The 20,360-nt window shown below is 41.4% G+C and overlaps 1 protein-coding gene across 5 annotated transcripts in view; it reads left to right on the top strand.

Moving 5' to 3' along the window:
* The window catches only part of gak (cyclin G associated kinase), a 134,521-nt gene that overhangs the window by 17,662 nt on the left and 96,499 nt on the right, over window positions 1–20,360 (top strand). For 2 of the 5 annotated variants that reach the window (XM_068030463.1, XM_068030464.1), the window contains exons 2-3: window positions 7,919–7,980; window positions 12,506–12,565. In XM_068030463.1, the coding sequence (XP_067886564.1) occupies window positions 7,919–7,980; window positions 12,506–12,565 (122 nt within the window). Of the gene's footprint in view, window positions 1–7,918; window positions 7,981–12,505; window positions 12,566–14,679; window positions 14,828–20,360 lie in introns of those variants that run through there. The other 3 variants (XM_068030465.1, XM_068030466.1, XM_068030468.1) reach the window with 3 other exon arrangements.

Raw genomic sequence — 20,360 nt, forward strand, 5'->3', positions numbered from 1 at the left:
GTGGATCATACTCGAGGGGTTGAATGATCTACTCTGTTTCCTATTTACTGTGGAGATTTACTTGCTGCTGACCTTGTAATTGTATTAGTCCTGGCATGTGCAGGAAAACAGATCTCCCTTTTATGGATTAGCTCCCAGTGAGCCTATTGAACATTGGAGCAGGAGTAGGCCATTCAGCCCATTGGGTCTACTCCGCCATTCAATACGGTCATGGCTCGTCATCCACTGCAATGCCTTTTCCCCACACTATCCCCATTTCCCTTTAGGTTATTGATATTTAGAAATCTGTCAATCTCTACCTTGAACCTACTCAATGACTAAGCTTCCACAGCCCTCTGGGGTAGAGAATTCCAAAGATTCACAACCTTCTGAATAAAGAAATTTCTGCTCATTTCAGTCCTAAGTGGCTTCCCCCTTATTTTGAAATGGTGTCCCCTGGTTCTAGACTCCCAAACCAGGGGAAGCTTCTTAGCTGCATCTACCCTGTCTTTCCCTTTCAGTATTTTGTAGGTTGTAGGTTGTAGGCATAAAATTCCGGCCCTTGAGTCTGTTCTTCTCATTGACATATGAACATACGAATTAGGAGCAGGAGTAGGCCATTCGGCCCCTCAAGCCCTACTCCGCCATTCAGTAAGATCATGGCTGATCTGATTGTAGCCTCGACTCCACATTCTCACCTACCCCGGATAACCTTTCACCCTCTTGCTTATCAAGAATCTATCTACCTCTGCCTTAAAAATATTTAAAGACTTTGCTTCCACTGCCTTTTGAAGAAGAGAATTCCAAAGACAAAAGGTCAGCTTTGTGTTATCCCATGCGCATTTCGTGTGTTGGCCAAAGATGGTGGCTGCTTTTCCTATTAATGTATTGAGCTCTGCATCAAGGAACAGACCGTCTCTGTGAACCTGAGGGAGCAGAATTTGCTAACCACTTCCAATGGAGTGTTATTTAGTGTGATCAGGGGCAGAGATGCAACACCTTGTCCCATGACCAAGGTTTTCTTGATGCTCATAGTCAGAGTGAACAGGCATGGGAGAGACAGTCCATAAGTCTTTGTAGCTGAGTTTCTGTGTGAGCGACTAGCGCAGCATCGTCAGCATAGTGTTGGGGTAGACAGTAATTCATGGCTGCTCTGTCTCCGTCATCATGGAGTGGGAAGATCAACGATAACTGACAACACCTTTATGAGCTCTGCGCCCTGAACAAACTCTGCACCTTCTTCCAGGGCAGACATCTCCACAAGGTGTCAGACATTCCTTTAATTTACTAGTAATTCTGAATAGCAGAACATGTTTTAAAATTGAGCACATTTTTGTTTTCTGGGAAAGGTTTCAATTTATTCCAGTAAGGAATAGAACTTTTGGACAAAGACACTTACAAGTTTATGTTGGGGAAGAAAAGTCTGTTTTAACAAATGGATTGTTGAGAGCAGCAGGAAATGTATCCAGATTATGTTGTATTATTTTGTCTTCATGGCAATTTTTTTTTTTAGTTGGTGTGTATAAAATCCTTAGACCCTTGGTCTTTCCACCCCATGAACTATTAACAACTTTCATCACCTTAGGACATCTCAAGCACTTCACAGCTATTGAAGTACTTTTGGAAAGTAGTTGTTGTTGAAGTGTAGGGAAATGCAGCAGTCAGTTTACATAGGATTACATTGGGCCAAATGGCCTTTTCCTGTGCTATATATTCAATCAGTCCATGCCGGCATTTATGCTGTCCTTGAGCATCCCTCTCAATCAAGATTAACCTTCTATTCCCTTCTTCTTCATATGCTTATCTAGCATTCCCTTAAATGAATCTATTCCATTTGCCTCAACTACTCACTGACAGCAAGGTCCACATTCTCTCCACTCTTTGGATAAAGAAGTTTCTTCTGAATTCTGAATACCTTCTGGTCAATTATTCTCTGTGACCTTGTCCTATCAACGCCTCTTTTTTTATCTCTTGCCCCACTCCCACTTTATTTGCTTAAAACCTATTACATTTCTAATATTTGCCAGTTCTGATGAAGGGTCACAGACCTGAAACGTTAACTCTGCTTCTCTCTCCACAGATGCTGCAAGACCTGCTGAGTATTTTTTGCTATTATCTTCTGAATTCCCTATTTGATTTCTTAGTGACTGTTTTATATTGATGGACACTAATTTTTCTCTTCCCCACAAGTGGAAACACTCTCTCTGTGTACTCTGGTAAAACCTTTCATAATTTAAAGATCTCTATTCGGTTGCCTCTCAGCCCTCTTTTCAAGAGAAAGCAGACCCAGCCGATTCATAATAAGAGCAAAATACTGCAAATGCTAGAACTCTGAAATGGGAACAGAAAGTGCTGGAAATACTCAGCAGATCTGGCAGCATCTGTGGAGAGAGAAACAGAGTTAACATTTCAAGTCTGCGACCCTTCATCAGATGATCTGATGAAGGGTCACAGACCTGAAACTTGAACTCTGTTTCTCTGTCCACAGATGCTGCCAGACCTGCTGAGTATTTCCGGCACTTTCTGCTCTCATCCCAGCCTCTTCATCCTTTCCTGATCGCTATAAACTTACACTTCTGGTATTATCCTTGTTATCCTTTTTGTACCCTCTCCAGTGCCTCTATATCCTTTTTGTAATATGGCAACTGGAACTGTACACAGTACTTGAAGTGTGGCCTAACCAAGGTTTGATACAGGTTTAGCATAACTTCCCTACTTCTCAGTTCTATCCCTCTAGAAACAAATCTAGTGCTTGGTTTGCATTTTTTATGGTCTTATTAACCTGCATTGCTACTTCTAGCGATTTGTGTATTTATGCTCTCAACTCCATTTGCTCTTCTACCCATTTATATTCTGATTTTCCAAGTAATGTGACCTCTTTATTTTTTCTTGCCAAAGTGTAATACCTCACGTTTACCTATGTTAAAATTCATTTGCTAATTTAATGCTCATTCTGCAAGTTTATTAATGTTATTTTGTAAAGTGTTACAACCATTTTCAGTATTGATTGTCTTTTCTTGCTGCCTTCATTCCCCCCCACCCCCCTCACCCCACTGTCCAAATTTGGCATCATTCTAAATTCAATTAAGTCTAAATTGTTAATATAAATGGTGAACAGCAGTGTTCCCAGCATTAATCCTAGTGGGACCCCACTTCAGACCTTTTGCCATTCTGAATAGCTTCTCTCCATCCCTACTCTCTCTGCTTTCTGTCTTGCAGCCAGTTATCCATTCTGCCACTTGTTCCCTGACTCCACATCCTTTGACCTTATTCCTGAGTCTGTTGTGTGGTATCTTTTTGGACGCCTTTTGGAAATTACATTTACTACATTTCCTTTGCCTATTTTGTTACCTCTTCAGAGTTCAATGAGGCTGGTCAAGCAAAACTTTTCCTTTTGTATTCCATGCTGACTATTCATAATATTTTTGGTTTCTAGATTTTTTTTCTATTTTCGTCTCTCTTTATTCGGGATACCATTATCTTTCCTACCAATGGTGTTGAGCTGACTGGTCCATAGTTCCCTGGACACGTTCTATCTCACTTCATAAATATAGGTATTTTTTGTTGCTGGGTCAATATCCTGGAAATTTCTAACAGCACTGTGGGAGCACCATCACCTCAAGAAGAAAGCCCATCACCACTTTCTCATGGTGATCAGAATGGATGATAAATGCAGCCTTGCTGGTGTCACTGACATCCCAAGCGCAAATACAAAAAAAAGAAGCAAAGGGAAGCTAGAAGTTTGGGGATGTCATACTCCAGGAAGCCAGTTGGTGAAGGATAGAATTGGAGCTAATCTTTACACACTTATATATTTATTTACAGAGTTACACATTACAAGCATACACCTCCTAACTCAGCAACCACAGTTTCAGCCTCTACCTTTTCATTGAGATAGAAGTGAATTACCAGTTCATGTCCAGCACCTGCATAGAATTAATATACAATTAACAGATTCTTTTAAAATCCGTGGATGCAATCTGTCTGCACCAGGAATTTTTATCCTCTTCGAGTTTGATTTATTTTATTATTTTTCTGTTCTATTTTAAATGCGGTTATATTGTTTCTAATCTCATATTCTGATGTCATGTCCACCTGATCCGTCTGCCTTGTAAATGCTGAAGCAAAATAATTATTTAATATTTCTGCCATTTTGCCAGTGTTGCCTATAACTTTATCCTGCCCATCCCTTAATGGCCCTATTCCCATCTGAATTTTCCTTTTTTAATTTATGTGGCTATGGAATATTTTGCTATTTTGTTTTATGCTTCTTGATAATTTAATTTCATAGTTCCCCTTTGCCTTCTGATTTGTTTTTTTGAATTCTGTCTTGCATAGCAAAGTTCGATAAACTACAAATGAAGTTAATGACAGGATAATTTTTTTGTGTGATCTTAGTTAAGGGATGATGTTGGTCAGGACACTCGGGGAACATCCCTGCTCTCATTCAAATAGTGCTATGGAGTCTTTTATGTTGGATGCAGAGCTTTACAGCGAATGAAGTAGAGAGGGCAAACGGGGCCTCTGTTTAACGTCTTATCAGAAAGATGGTGCCTCCGAGAATGCAGTACCTCAGTACAGTCCTCCATTAAGTGTCATCTTGGGTGCTAAAAGCTTTGAAGTGAGGCCTGTATCTATTACGTTTTGGTTAGAGGTGAGAATGCTACTGCTGAACTAAGACTGCTCCCAGTCTTTGCCAATGTCATAGAAGCATGCTGAATGAAGTTGTACAGACAAGGCCTGCTGTTAATCACTGGAGTTCTTATTTTGATCCCCTCCTCCCAATCCATGAAGACTTCCCTGGCTTCAACCTGTCGAGCTAAAAGCTGAACTTTTTTTTATTTGTTCCAGGGATTTGGGCATTACTGGCTAGGCCAGCATTTATTGCCCATCCCTAATTGCCCTTGAGAAAGTGGTGGTGAGCTGCCTTCTTGAACTGCTGAAGTCTATGTGGGGTAGGTACACCCACAGTGCTGTTAGGAAGGAAGTTCCAGGATTTTGACCCAGCAACAGTGAAGGAATGGCGATATAGTTCCAAGTCAGGACAGTATGTAGCTTGGAGGGGAACTTGCACGTGATGGTGTTCCCATGCATCTGCTGCCCTTGTCCTTCTAGGTGATAGAGATCACAGGTTTGGAAGGTGCTGTCTAAGGAGCCTTGGTGCGATGCTGTAGTGCATCTTGTAGATGGTACACACTGCTGCCACTGTGGATCGGTGGTGGAGAAGGTGAATGGTTGTGGATGGGGCACCAATCAAGCGGGCTGCTTTGTCCTGGATGGTGTTGAGTTTCTTGAGTGTTGATGGAGCTGCACCCATCCAGGCAAATGGAGAGTATTCCATCAGATTTCTGACTTGTGCCTTATAGATAGTGGACAGGCTTTGGAAAGTCAGGAGGTGAGTTACTCACTGCAGGATTCCTAGCATCTGACCTGCTCTTGTAGCCACAGTATGTGTATGGCTACTCCAGTTTCTGGTCATTGGTAACCCCTAGGATGTTGATAGGGGAATAGATTGGCGTGGGGTCAAACTACTATGATCTGGCATGGAAACAAAAGTTCTGATTAGACCATTTGTTTTAAACAATGGGTGTAAAATGATTTCAAGGTTCTATGCCACCATTTGCCTCTGTTATCTGTCACTGCTTTGATTTTACAACACGACTGCAAATAAATATTGATATTGGATGTCCTGTGGTATGATCCAAGGAAAGACAGGACAAAGTAAATTTCCCTCAGTACATTAGTGATTCTGCAGGTATAGGTGAAAGAAAGATCTTGCATTTGTATAGTGCCTTTCATAACCTCAGAACCTCCCAAAGACCTTTACAGCCAATAAGGTTCTTTTATTGAATCGAAGTGTAGTTACTGCTGAAGGAAAGGTGGCAGCCAATATGCACAGAGCAGGATTCCACAATGTACATTGTGATAATGATCAAACATTCTGTTTATTAGTGGTTTTCGTCGAAGGATAAATACTGGTCACAAGACCCAGCAGAAGTCTTCCCTTTTTAAAAAATAATGTCTAGAGTCCACGTGAGAGGGCAGATAGGGCCTCGGTTTAACGTCTGAGCCAAGGTGTGGGTATCTGCAGCTTATGAGACTCTAAGGTGATCGTATACAGCTACTGGTGGTGACTGTGAAACTGAATGATGATGCCCACATAACATGTGCACGACATACATGGTCAATTTAGTATATTATAAATTTTGGTTTTGATAATTTTGAAAGTATAAGCCCCCTAATTACTACCCTATGATGAACCAATTCTTAAGTGTTTGTGTTGCAACTGCGCATAGCTTCCCTCTTGAAAGTGAATGAAATTTACTCAACAGTTAATTGGTTGGTGAATCTGGAGGTGTCTGAAATCAATGACTGTTGTACGTTATAAGTTAGAATTTTTGAAACTGTACAATATTCAGAAAGTTAAAATGACAGCTAGTCCAGCAATGTGTCAACCCATTGCCATAACAAAGTGATAGGATGCAGGCTTATTCTGATTTCCTAGACGGCAGGTCTCAGTGGGCTGTCTGAACCGGTTGTGCTTTTCTCCCTTATGGGAAGCAGGGGAATGAGTAGGTGAGTGAATGATCCTGGATTGTTCTTGTTCATTTCACTGGCTGGTTACAGAATGATATGAAAAGCTTGAGAGCAATATTTTGGTTATTTTGGTAGGGGACTGGTGCATGGGGAGGGGTGTAAGAAGGAACAAACTTAATAGAGGAAGTGAGTTGAAATTTAAGATCAATTCAAATGAGGAATGACTGATTGTAATCTAGTCTTGTAGTTCATGTAATATTCATAAACCACTTGCACTCAGTTTGGATTGCTGTCTTACATACGCTGACAACTTTGTGTTAATCAGCTACAGTGATTATAGGTTGAACCTTAACTTCCAACAATGGGTGGGTTGGGGTTACGTCAGAGGTTAAAATGCAGAAAAAATCTGGAACAAGAACCGAACCCGCCTCAAACCTGCCCATTTCCAGTTTTAACGGAGGCGGGAGCAGGCGACCAACCCTCTTAGAGGAAGTGGTTGGCCATTTAAATATTATAATGAGGCTGCGTGCCTTCATTTTACCTGTCATTCTATGTTTAACCACAAAGGTGGCTGGGTTTCCCGGACGTGGGAAGCTCGACAACTTAAAGGAGGTGAGAGAGGCTGAATCAATGAGGTAAGTGTCTTTACAGCACTGCTTGTGGGCCAGAAGGAGCAGGAGTGCTTCCTCCAGGCCAACAAGCTACCCAGTAAACCACCACCTTCTACCCCACTGCGCTCTGCCTGCCACCCCTCACCTCCCTAGACCACAACCCAGCCCATGATTATTGGGACCCCGTGGAACACCCTGGGACATGCCCCCAATACACTACTTGCTCTTGTTGGCTTCAGCCCAGTGAAGCAGGCTTCCCACCTGATAGGCCTCCAGCCTGTCATTCAGGTTGCCTACAGGTGGGACCCCCATGGGAAAGAAGAACAAAGCAGTCCTTAAGTTAAATTCTGCAGGACATCTGGGAAACCCATTCTTTCAGATTTCCCGACTTCTGAACGGTGTGCACCCCAACCCCCTACCCCAGCACACAGCTTGCCTCCAGGCTAAAATCCAGATCTCTGCCACAGTTACCAAATTTCATCTGAAAACATCAACTGAGCTGTACAATTTGACTATTGTTGTTCCCCATGATAATCTAGTTCACTAACAAAACATTACTGCTAACAGTTGTGAAATGTCTTAAAAAGTGATTAAGGCAGTAATTTCATTTTGGGGCTCAAACAACTCTTTGAAACCATTTGCTATCTTGGCTTACTACATGATCTGAACCCCAAAGTGAATTATGGTCTTTTAATCACCTCAGGTTTCTGTTAGACTATATGTAGGTATATAATGTCCACAGTGTATTGTTCAGAAGTTCTCACTCTAAAAATATATTTCTGATTTAACAGGTGGATTTGCCTTTGTTTATGAAGCACAAGATCTTGGTAGTGGAAGAGATTATGCTTTAAAGGTGAGTTATACTTTGAAGCTATTTTAAAATGTGGTCTTGAAGGCATTTCAGGTCTTTGTGCCAGTTCAGAGACATTTCTATTGCTTCTGCAATCATGAGTTAGGGTGAAGTGCAGTCCAGTGTGTTTGTTTTCTGCCACACTATGGACAATATCCAACACCCAGACAAGTCAGGGGATGAGTGTTTCTAGATTAAATAAATGGTGCCTCCAGGTGGGCAATGTTTAAAAGTTTTGTATTTTCTAGTAGACATATTAGGAAGATCCCAAATGGTGTTGGTCTGTTCATGCATGTTGAGGTTAGATGAGGGTAGGATTGGGGTTTTGTGTCTTAGATCTTAATCTTCAGATCAATGTGCTTATAATGTCACAGTTGAGTGTAAATTAAATTGTGTTTCTAACTCAACTGGATCAAGTATTTAATTCAGTGAGGAGACTTGAAAAATTACATAAAATTATATCAAATATACACCATAGAAACAGACCATTTAGCTCAACCAGTGTTTGTGCTCTACTCTAGCCTCCTCCCATCCTTCCCCATCTAACTTAATCAGCATAGCCCTCAAATCCCTTCTCACTCATATGCTTATCTAGCTTCCCCTTAAATACATCTATACTATTAGCCTCCAACTACTCTCTGTGGTATCCAGTTCCACATCCTCACCATGCTCTGGGGAAAGAAGTTTTTCTGAATTCACTATTTGATTTCTCGGTGACTATCTTATATTGATGACCTCTTGTTTTGTTCTTCCCCGAAGTGGAAACACTCTCTGTGTCTACCATGTCAATACCTTTCATAATTTTAAATATCTCTATTAGGACCCCCCTCAACCTTCTGTTTTCCAGAGAAAAGAGACCTGGCCTATTAATCCTTTCCTGATGGGTCTAACCTTGCAGTTCTGGTATCATCCCTGTAAAGCATTTTTGCACCCTCTCCAGTGTCTCCATACCATTTTTATAATATAATGACCAGAACTGTACACAGTACTTCAAGTGTGGTCTAACCAAGGTTTGATACACCGTAACTGCTCTGCTTTTCAATTCTGTAAATTTAGAAATAAAAAGCTTGGTTTGCTTTTGTTAAAGCCTTATTGACCTGCATTACAACTTTGTGATTTATGTATTTGTACTTCTGGTGTCATTGCTCCTCTACCCCATTTGGATTCTTCTTTTCCAAGTAATATGTGACCTCCTTATTTTTTTTATCAAAATGTAATACTTCACATTTACCTATGTTGAAATTCATTTGCCAATTTAATGCCCATGCTGCAAGTTTATTAATGTCTTGCTGGTTATTGTCACAATCCTCCTCAGTACTGACCATCTCTTTCAATTTGGTGTTGGCTGTAAATTTAGAAATTGTTTTTGATTCCAAAATCTAAGTTAATATAAATTGTGAACAACAGAACAGAGATCTGAGCATGATCCTTGTGGGACCCAACTATTCACCATCTGTCACTCTGAATAGCTGCCCTGTACCCTACGCTCTGCTTTCTATCTTGTAGCCAGCTAGCTATCCACTCTGCTACTTGTCCCCCGACTCTGCATGCTTTGTCCTTTATTTATTCTACTGTGCAGTACCTTATCAAAGTTCTTTTGGAAATCTAGATGTATTACATTCATAGCATAACCCTTATCCATTCTTTCTGTAACCTCTTCAAATAATTCAGTGAGGAAATCCAACCACTTGTGGGAGGAGTTTCAACCTTCCATATTGTGAAAATATTTTCTGCAAAGTTATGCAGTAGAAAGTATTTTTTTTTTCTCCTCTTAGTTTTTGCAGACTGTTTCTGCTATATTGGATTAATATTCTCTGTACTCTGGCTAAAATGAACCAATGTAGGGTCTGGTTCCTGATAATCATGAACTGCATCATTGCTGGTATCAGGGGATGCATGTTGTGGGGCTGCGGGGAGTAAAAGGAGAAATGAATGTACCAGTCAGTTTAATTATTCTTAAAGCAAATTGTAAGTGCAATGCCCTAGGCTCAATGCAATACTGAGGTATACCATACTGCACTGAGTTATACAAACGGGTAAACACTTGTTTCGACCTCTTGTCTTTGGTGATGTAGCTGATCTCAGTTGGGACCTCCACTTTAATGATTTGCCCTCCACCATCCCACACCACAGAACGACCAACACTCTGCTGGATGGCTGATAATTGTTGAGGCTAAATGGGAGTAAAGTTGTGGAGTACTTTCTGTTGTACTCCCTCCTTCTATGGTTCTGTCTTGAAACGATATAGTTCTGTATACATTATCACCTATTCTAAAATATTAACAAATTTGCTACCACGTGAATTTGGTCTCCTCTCCTCCTTAATTGTCTCAGTAATATCAGTTATCTTGGCGCAGTTCCGTTCTTGGCAGTGGAGGTCACTGTCCAGCTAGCAGAGAGCTTTCTGAGTCCCTGGCAGCTCTGCATCAGCACTCAGGCCAGGACTCCTCTTCCCTGCCCCATCCATTCTCACCTCCAACAAGTGCGAGGGGCTCATGGACTTCTAAACCATCCGTTCAGCTGCCTCTGCCGTCTAGCAGTGAACCCACATATTTCTCAAGTTTTTCTCTTATCTGCCTCCCATGCCCCCTCTGAGCTTATCCATGAGTCCCACATTTTGCTATCTTGACCGCTCTTGACTGCTGCCCACCTAACTTCCCTTCGTGGCTCCCATACTAGATGACATTGTAAATCGTTCATTTTCCTCAGGTACTGCCACCATTCACTCACCTCCTCAAAAAAAAAAATCAGTGACCTTTCTGTCCTTACAAACTACCACCCCATCTCCAACCTCCCTTTTCTTTCAAATCCTTGAATGTGATGCCTCCTAAATCGATGCCCTTCTTTCTCACACCTTATGAACTTACGAATTAGGAGCAGGAGTAGGCCACTCGGCCCTTTGAGCCTGCTCCGCCATTCAATAAGTTCACGGCTGAACTGATTACTCCACATTTCCACCTTCCACCCCCTTGCTTATCAAGAATCTGTCTACCTCTGCCTTAAAAATATTCAAAGACTCTGCTTCCACCACCTTTTGAGGAAGAGGCCTTCTTGTTTAGACCTTTCCAGTTAGGCTTCTACTCCATCTATAGCAATTAAATTGTCCTTATCAAAATCACAAATTACATCCCCTGTGACTGTGATAAACTGTCCTCTTCAACCTTTCGATTTTTTCTGCAGCCTTTAATACAGCTGACCGCAGCATCCTCCCCCCAGTGCCTCTCTTCCATTGTTCTGCTGAGTGGGACTGCTCGTGCCAGGTTCCACTCTTAATTATCCAGTTGTAGCCAGAAAAAATACTCCAATGCTTTTTTTCCCTTTCCCCATATTGTTAGCTCTGGAGTCCGCAAAGGATCTATCCTTGGACCACTCCTATTTCTTATCTATGTGCTGCCCTTCTGTGACATCATCTGAAGACATGATGTCCGTTTCCACGTGTATGCTGAAGACTCCCAACTTGTCCTCACCACCATCTTTCTTGACCCCTCCATTGCCTTTTTGTTGTCAGCTTGCTTGTCCAAAATCCAGTCCTGGATGAGCTGTAATTTCCTCCAATAAGACATTGGGAAGTCATTGTTTTTGATTCTCAGTGCAAACTCGATACCTGCACCACCAATTCTACCCCACTCCCTGGTTACTGTTTCAGGCTGTATCAGATTGGTCGCAACTGCTATGTCATATTTGACCCTGAAGTGAGCCTTTGCCTCCATGTCCTCTCCAACACAAAGACTGCCTACTTCCACCTCTGTAACATCGTCCATCTCCACCCTTGCCTCAACCCATCTGCAGCTACAACCCTTATCCATCCTTCTGTTATCACCAGACTCAACTATACCAATGCTCTTCTGGCTGGCCTCCCATCTTCCACCCTCCATATCCTAACTTGCATCAAATTTTATTCACCCATCGCCCCTGTGCTTGCTGACCTACGTTGGCACCCTGTCCGCTAGCACCTTGAATTTAAAATTCTCATCCTAATGTTCATGACCTCACCCTCTGTATTTCTGTAATCTCCTCAAGCTCCACAACCCTCTGAGAACTCTGCTTTCCTGTAACTCTGGCCTCTTACCAGTCCTCCACTCCCTTCACCCCACCATTGACGACCTTGCTGTCAGTCGTCTAGGCCCTAACATCTGGAATTTCCTCCTTAACCCTCACTGCTTCTGTGCTCTTCTTGAGACTCTGCTTAAAACCTACCTCATTGACCAAGTTTGAAGTCACCCCTCCTAATTGCTTGGTGTCAATTTATGTCTGATTATGCTGATATGTATGAACTGCCTAGGCGCATCTTCTGACAGTAAACGCACTAAATAATTGCAGATTGTCAATTTAATAAAGTGATACAGATCACATTTAACAAATTAACTGATTGCACTATTTTGCTGATCAAGCTACTGGTGTAGTGACTTCTGCAAATTGAGCTTTTGTCCACAGAAAATCCATGGTATCTGATGCATTTAGACAATTTAAAGTTAAGCGTAATTTGCTTAATTATTGAAAATTCATGCGATCTTATTTTGTGTTACAGAGACTTTTGTCAAATGAGGAAGAGAAGAGCAAAGCAATCATTCAGGAAGTTTGCTTTATGGTATCCTTTTGTTAGTTGAAGTCCTATTGTGGAATCATAGGAATTTACAGCATGGAAGTCCATCCTGTCTGCACTGGTTGACTGGTTCTAGCTTCTCTGGCTTTTTTAAGGAGAAGTTTGAGGAACAATAGCCGCCACCTTTTTAAAAAAAAACAACACTTTAAAATGTGTCAAGTCTGATTACCAATTTTGTGCCCTTTCCATGGGTAAGTGAGGAAACCATATTCACACAACATTCATTCCAAGATTCCTGCTGCTACTTTTAACTTTCAGAGCTTTCTTCCTCACTGGTTTTCCCCTCCATAGAGAAGATGTCGAGTGGTTTCCCCTAACCCATCTCCATTATTGCACTTGATTGGATACCACTAGGTCATGAAAGCAGTTCAGCAGATGCTGCCCATTAAGCCTTCACTCAGTTATAACACTCTTGGCTTTGAGTCAGAAGGTTGTGGGTCCAAACTCCATTCCAATGACTTAAGTGCATAGCTCAGAATAATGCTTCAGTGCATGACTGAGGAAGTGCTGCACTGTCTGAGGTTACTGTCTTTGGAATGAGACATTAAACTGAGCTCCATCTGCCTCTCAGGTGGACATAGCATATCTCATGGCACTACTTTGGAGAAGAGCTGGGGAGTTCTCCCTGCTGTCATGGCCAAAATCTATCCCTGAACCAACACCACCAGAAATAGTTTATCCGGTAATTTATTTAATCACTATTTGTCGGACCTAGTTATATGCCGGTTGGCTGTTGCATTTGCCTACGTCACAACAGCTTTGGGATATCGGAGGCTGTGGAAAGCTTTTAATAATTGCCAGTTCTTGCCTTCTTTTGTGCAGTTTCATTTCCCTGCTGGGGCGGTGCTCCACTTAGCGCTTCTCTACAGCAGCTGCATGGCTGTTAACAAGGACGTGCTAGAGTAAGTGTTTGAACCTGCATGTCACCATTCCACACTTCTATACACTTTTTTCAAAAGCAATTGACTAGATGAGTTTTTTCTATCACTATTGCTTTTATGTGAGTCAAATACTATCAGCATGGCAAGCAAATTTGTGAGAATTGTTCTTGTTTGCAAATTGTTACCAAGCCCAAATATCGTAATGAAGTAACCAGCCTTTTTGTATGCAGATGTAATGATCATCATTGTGGTTCATCTGAACCCATGAGAGGAAATGTTATTGTGGTAACTTGTATTTTGTCTCTGCAGTGCAGCCATCTGATAACGCACATTGACGTGTCAGTGGCAGTGACCAATGTCCCTGTGCCTGATGCAGTTACTCTAGCAGTCAACCTCATTGTCCCCTTCCGTTTGCTGTTGTCTTCGCTCATGTTTTCTTGAAGTCTGTGCAATCCCTGGCTGTAGGGCTGAACAGACATCTAGTCTTGGACTCTGATGATGCTGCTCTGTGTGGGATATAGGGGAGTCTTTAGTTCTTCTGCCTTCCTGAATTCTGTTCCCAAAACAGCATGGTTGTGATCTGTAATCTGTAAACATCCTACTGCTCAAAACATACCTTTTAATATTGATTTTGATCTGTGTAAGCACATCGTTTTTGCTTTCACAGTACTTGTGCAGAAAACACACCTCTTTTTTGAACGAGTGGTGAAGGTGTTGTGAGTAGGTGCTGGTTTGTATAATATTTGTTTTTGCAGGGGAAGTTGTCTGATTAACAGGCAAGTTGCACTTTACCTGCATGTGGTCAACAAATGAACTTGGCTTCTCTGAGGTACAACAACAACTTGCATTTATGTAGTGTCTGTAACGTAGTTAAATGTCCCAAGACACTTCATAGGAGTGTTATCAAATAAAATTTGATACCAAGCGACACGAGATAATAGGACACATGACCAAAAGCTTAGTCAAAGAGATAAGTTTTAAGGACCATTTTAAAGGAAATAAAGTGGAGAGATTAAGGGAGGGATTACCAGAGCAACGCAGCTGAAGGCATGACTGCCAATAGTGGAGTGATGAAATTAGAGGATGCATGAAAAGCCAGAATTGGAAGAAGCACAGAGATCTTGGAGGTTGCTTGTGCTGGAGGAAGTTACAGGGTTAGGGAGGGGCAGCCTATGAAGGGATTTACAAACAAAGATAAGAATCTTAAAATTGACGTGTTGTCTGACTGATGTGATGGGTGAACAAGATTTGGTGCAAGTTAGGATACAAGCAGCAGAGTTTTGCATGAGCTCAATTTTACAGAGGGTGCACATGTTGGGAAGCTGCCCAGAGAGCATTGGAATAGAAAGGTCTGGAGGTCGTAACGGTACAGTATGAGTATTGCTTCAAACTGCACTGTAGTTTCACATTCTGTTCCGTGATGTATCAACCTTGTGTAATTTATGTTTGTGAAACTTTGAACAAATACTTCTTGGAACATGGATTAGTGTATAACTTGGGACATTAGGTTTCCTACTCTATTAGCTCTCAATTGCAGTTTATATTTGTAAATGGTGAAGCTTAGGTTTGTTTTCTTCTGGTACATGATTGTGCTGTATGGAAGCTATGTCGTGAAAATCTGTAGGATGAGTACATAACATATCTTACAGCAGAAAAGTGGTTGGACTTTACAACATTGCTAAATGTCTGGTGAAAAGGTCTTTCTGAGTTTTGCATGTAAACTGGATGCTCTGTCTTTGACAAATAGCATGTTGCATTGTGTTGAAAATAGAAGGTAAATCTAGAAATTTTATGAGGCTGTTGTTGAATTTCAGTGCTTTTTAAATAGTATTTTTGTTTCAGTTTTTGTTAGTGCTTTGGCTACAAGTAGTAGGAAAAACTTGTTTTTGTAACAGAACCACATGAATAGAGGCATTTATCTCTGGATCTAACAGTCTGTGAGTAGAATAAGGATTAGAGATGCAACTATTCAAGCAAGACTGACTGCTATTCAGTGTATTAAATAGTACATTGTAATTGAATGTGGCATGTTTTGTTTTTCATCCTCGCTTTTAGGAGTGTTTTATAATTAATACTGTAACTGCCCCAAACAGTGTCTGGTTAATGTTCGAGCACTTGTCTGTCCATTCAGGCACTGTAAATATGAGGTAACATTTAAAGCACCATGAGTTCCCTGCCTTGTTTGAAATGTCTAATCTTGGCTATTGTTACGACCAGGTGAGAAAGAGGTCTAGGGGCCCCTTTCAGCCTTCACCTGGTCTTGCTGTAAGTTTAATTTTAAACGCACTGTGTTTTTAGCTCCCCCTTGGTGAATCCTTGTTCACTGCTTTCCAATTATAAGGCAAAGAAACCAGCACAAACAGGTTTTCTTAGGTATAAAGAAGAAAAGTTGAAATTTATTAAACTTAAACTCTAATACGGTGCCCCACGCTAGCATGCATACGCGATACACACATGCAAATAGAGACAGAAAAGAGCAGAAGAAAAAATAAAGTGTCAAGGTTTGAGGCAATATCTGAAGAGTTGTTGTTACGGTTCTTCAAACTCACTGTAGAGTCCTTGATTGTAGGTAGATCTTGCTTTTCGTTGGGGCCCAATATTCTTCTTAAACCTTGTTCGCTGTAGAAGACTTTTCTCTCTTGGGATTCACGTGTCTTCAGTGGATTCAGAGGCTTGTGAGAAAGAGATGGGAGCAGACAGGAGAGACATCTTCAGTCCAGGAGCAAACAGACATTTTGCCCAAACTGTTTGTACAAGTTCAAAAAACCCAGATTGCCCAGCAGGTTAGTCATGTGACTAACTGGTTTGACCATGTCCGTTTGTGTATTCGACCATCTTAGCAGTCAACCTGGAATGCAAGCTACCTCACCTTCAACGTCTGGTGATCAAAAGTCCATTGTGAGTTGAATGTCAGGGAATGGCTACTTTGTCATTCCAAACACTGTCTGTTAATATGGAAATATCTTTTCCAGCCATGGCTAATCTGTTCAACAAGTCCTCCCCTCACTCCCTCACTCTAGTAACAGTTTAAAATCAATGTTCATGACAAAGTTAATGTGCCTCATTCTGGGCAGGTGGGGGCCTAGCATGACACTACTAACACTGAAAGTAAAAGATTAACTTTGTTTATATAGTACTTCATCTAGGCTGTAGTGTAATGTCCAGAGCATTCAAACACTGAAGGCAGGTCCATGCTGCACCTGCATCTAACCAGCCAGAAACCCATTTCCAAAGTCGTACTGATACCAGCCCAACCCCATGTCTGCTGCTGGCTTTCAAAATGCTGTGATTTTCATAAATTTGTGTTAGTAAAATTCTATAAACAAAGTTAAACTAGACTTCCGGTGTTCGTCATACAGAACCTACTGGCAGAAACTGGAAAGTCAGACTGATTCATTTTTTTAAAAACAAAAACGATATTTGTTTAGCAAGAGAGCTGTTAAGCTTTTCCAAAGTATCTTATTTTTTTGCCATGTCCTGAGAAAACATTTGGAAACTACACAGCAGGCAGGGAAGGGAGGTGCAGAGAATCATTTAACCTTTTAATTTGTGAGCAAGGTAAAACTGACTCAGAATTTCTTGAATCACTCCTATGCAGAAATTACGCTGGCTTCTGCGCCAATCTTGTTGACAAGAACTTAACAACAAAATTTCACGCAGAGCCTAATAGCCTACACTGAGGCATTAAAATCAGTATAAAACAAGCGCAAGTGCTGTGCAGTCAATAAGGGTGATAGCGAGTGGGCTTCTGTCTTCTGCCACGCCGCCTCACTCTCTAAACTTTTTACCTCAGCTGCATTTCTGCCTCTTTTATTATGCAGGACAGGGATTTACCCATTGGGGAGGCCATTCCAGCTGCTTAGTGCTTTGAGACTCTCTGCACTTTGTTTAAATATAGGCCAGGCCTCAGTTCTGCCAATATCAGGTGAAGGGTCATGCTGTGCACATTTATCTGAGCACAATACTGATGTGGGTGTAGGAAAATTGTATGAGCTGGTCATTTGCATTGGGGTTGGAGTTGTGTGTACAGGCAGCAGAAAGTTTGGGTGGTCATATCTGGGAAATGGTGCAAACAATTGACAAATTTGTGTCTACCGACATTCTGGCATAAAATAAGTGTAAATCATGTGCATGCGTGTTTCCTTAGTTGGAAAAAAAATGTCACTTCATTGCTGTTGTGCCATACTTATGCTGTTGAGTTCCAGAAAATTCTGGATATTTGTGTATTATTACCTGTCTATAAATGCTTTCTTACTCCCCCAAGTGCATATGCTGTTTATGGCTGAGGAGTCGATCAGATAATGCTTTGAGGAAATTCCAACTGCTGCTCTTGAGCCAATACACCTGGGTTTACGGTGATTCACTGCCAATTTTTATTTAATTTTCCTTCCCTTTCCTATAGTGAGGAAATACATAATTTCCCTGTAATGCCAAGACTTGGGATTGAAAGTTGTCTCAAATCATAGGGATGAACCCATCTGCTCACTAATTTATGGTCCTACCTGTGCCATCCTTGATTTTCAGTTTTTTTTTAATGAAAACGTTTACTTTTTTAAAATAAAAGTCTGCTGGCATTGCCAAAGATTTTTTTAATACTTACTCCCAAAATTCACCGAGATTTTACATAGAAACATAGAAAATAGGAACAGGAGTAGGCCATTCGGCCCTTCGGGCCTGCTCCACCATTCAAAAAAGATCATGGCTGATCGTCTAATTCAGTACACTGTTCCTGCTTTCTCCCATATCCCTTGATCCCCCTTTGGCATTAAGAAATATATCTATCCCCTTCTTGAATATATTTAATGACTTGGCCTCCACTGCCTTCTGCGGTAGAGAATTCCACAGGTTCACCACCCTCTGAGTGAAGAAATTTCTCCTCATATCGGTTCTAAATGGCATACTCCGTAACCTGAGACTGTGACCCCTAGTTCTGGACTCCCCAGCCATCGGGAACATCCTCCCTGCATCTAGTCTGTCTTTTCCTATTAGAATTTTATAGGTTTCTATCAGATCCCCTCTCATTCTTCTAAACTCTTGTGAATATAGGCCTAGTCGACCCAATCTCTCCTCATACGTCAATCCTGCCATCCCAGGAATCAGCCTAGTAAATCTTCTTTGCACTCCCTCCATGGCAAGAACATCCTCAGAAAAGACAACCAAAATTGCACGCAATACTCCAGATGTGGTGTCACCGAGGCCCTGTATAACTGCAGTAAGACATTCTTGCTCCTGTACTCAAATCCTCTTGCAATGAAGCCAACATACCATTTGCCTTCCTAATTGCTTGCTGCACCTGAATGCTTGCTTTCAGCGACTGGTGTACACGGACCTCCCCCTTTCCCAATCTATCACCATTCACATAATCTGCCTTTCTGTTTTTGCAACAAAAGTGGATAACCTCCCATTTATCCACCTTATACTGCATCTGCCATGCATTACTCACCTAACTTGTCCAAATCACATTGGAGCCTCTTTGCATCCTCCTCACAGCTCACATTTCCCCCTAGCTTTGTGTCGTCTGCAAACTTGGAAATGTTACATTTAGTTCCCTCACCCAAGTCAGTAATGTACATTGTGAATAGCTGGGGCCCAAGCACTGATCCCTGCAGTACCTCACTAGTCATTGCCTGCCACCCGGAAAAAGACCCGTTTGTTCCTACTCTCTGTTTCCTGTCTTTCAACCAATTCTCAATCAATGCCAGTAGATTGCCCCTAATCCCATGTGCTATAATTTTGCACACTAACCTGTTATGTGGGACCTTATCAAAAGCCTTCTGAAAATCCAAATACACCACATCCACTGGCTTTCCTTTATCAATTCTACTAGTTGCATCCTCAAAAAACTCCGGTAGATTTGTTAGGCGTGATTTCCCTTTCGTAAACCCATGCTGACTTTGCCCAATCCCATTTATGCTTTCCAGGTGTTCTGCTATCACATCCTTTATAATAGACTGTAGCATTTTCCCCACCACCGGTGTAAGCTAACTGGTCTGTAGTTCCCTGTTTTTTTTCTCCCTCCTTTTTTAAATAGTGGGGTTACATTTGCCACCCTCCAATCTGTAGGAACTGCTCCAGAGTCTATAGAATTTTGGAGGATGACCACCAATGCATCCACTATTTCCAAGGCCACTTTAATGACAGATTTCTTCCATGCCTAAGTTCCTTGAGGTAGCCAGTATCCAGTGTACCTCAGCTGCTATTCTTGATTTTCTATTATCTATGGGATAGGGTTTTCATTGCAGTCTACAATAACTGATGTGGCTAGTGACCAATATAGTTTTGATTAGTTCTGCAAATGGTAGCGGAGGGAACACTGCTGCAGGGCAGGGCTGAGATGAAAACTTGTCTGTGCATGCCTTGAATATGGACCTAAATGATATGTGAGTGAACGGGCTGATGGACTTTATTGGTAGTTTTATTTTTGTGGCCTTCTCCTGACCACACCGAGTGAACAAACAACTTGGTAGAAGTTCAAAAGTAGTTCACCGTTGCACACTTTCAATGGCTCAAGGAATAATGGACACTAAAATAGTTTTATTTTTGATTGTGTATTACTCACTAATATATCTCTCCACTTCTGGAGAATCAGTGTGTGCACTGTATCCCCATCTCCAGCAATGTTGCTGGAATAGGTGATTGAGAGCTGTCTGTTGCTTTTTAAAAGTGACTCATAATAACTGTCAAAACAAATGGTTGTTTATTCGGCTATGTGTTGCAAGATTTTTTTTTTGTCCTGAATTCCTATTTTCTTGGGTCTTTGTGACACTACAGACATATTCATTGAAGCTCGGAGTTGAGGCTTCCGAACAATAATGTGGGGAATGCAACATCACTGCATTCGCCCTTACATTTGTCATTCTTTTCTCAAATACTCCAATGTGCAAGATGGTTTTAAAAGT

This window comes from Heterodontus francisci, chromosome 4 (assembly GCF_036365525.1).
Source record: "Heterodontus francisci isolate sHetFra1 chromosome 4, sHetFra1.hap1, whole genome shotgun sequence".
Taxonomy (NCBI): Eukaryota; Metazoa; Chordata; class Chondrichthyes; order Heterodontiformes; family Heterodontidae; genus Heterodontus; species Heterodontus francisci.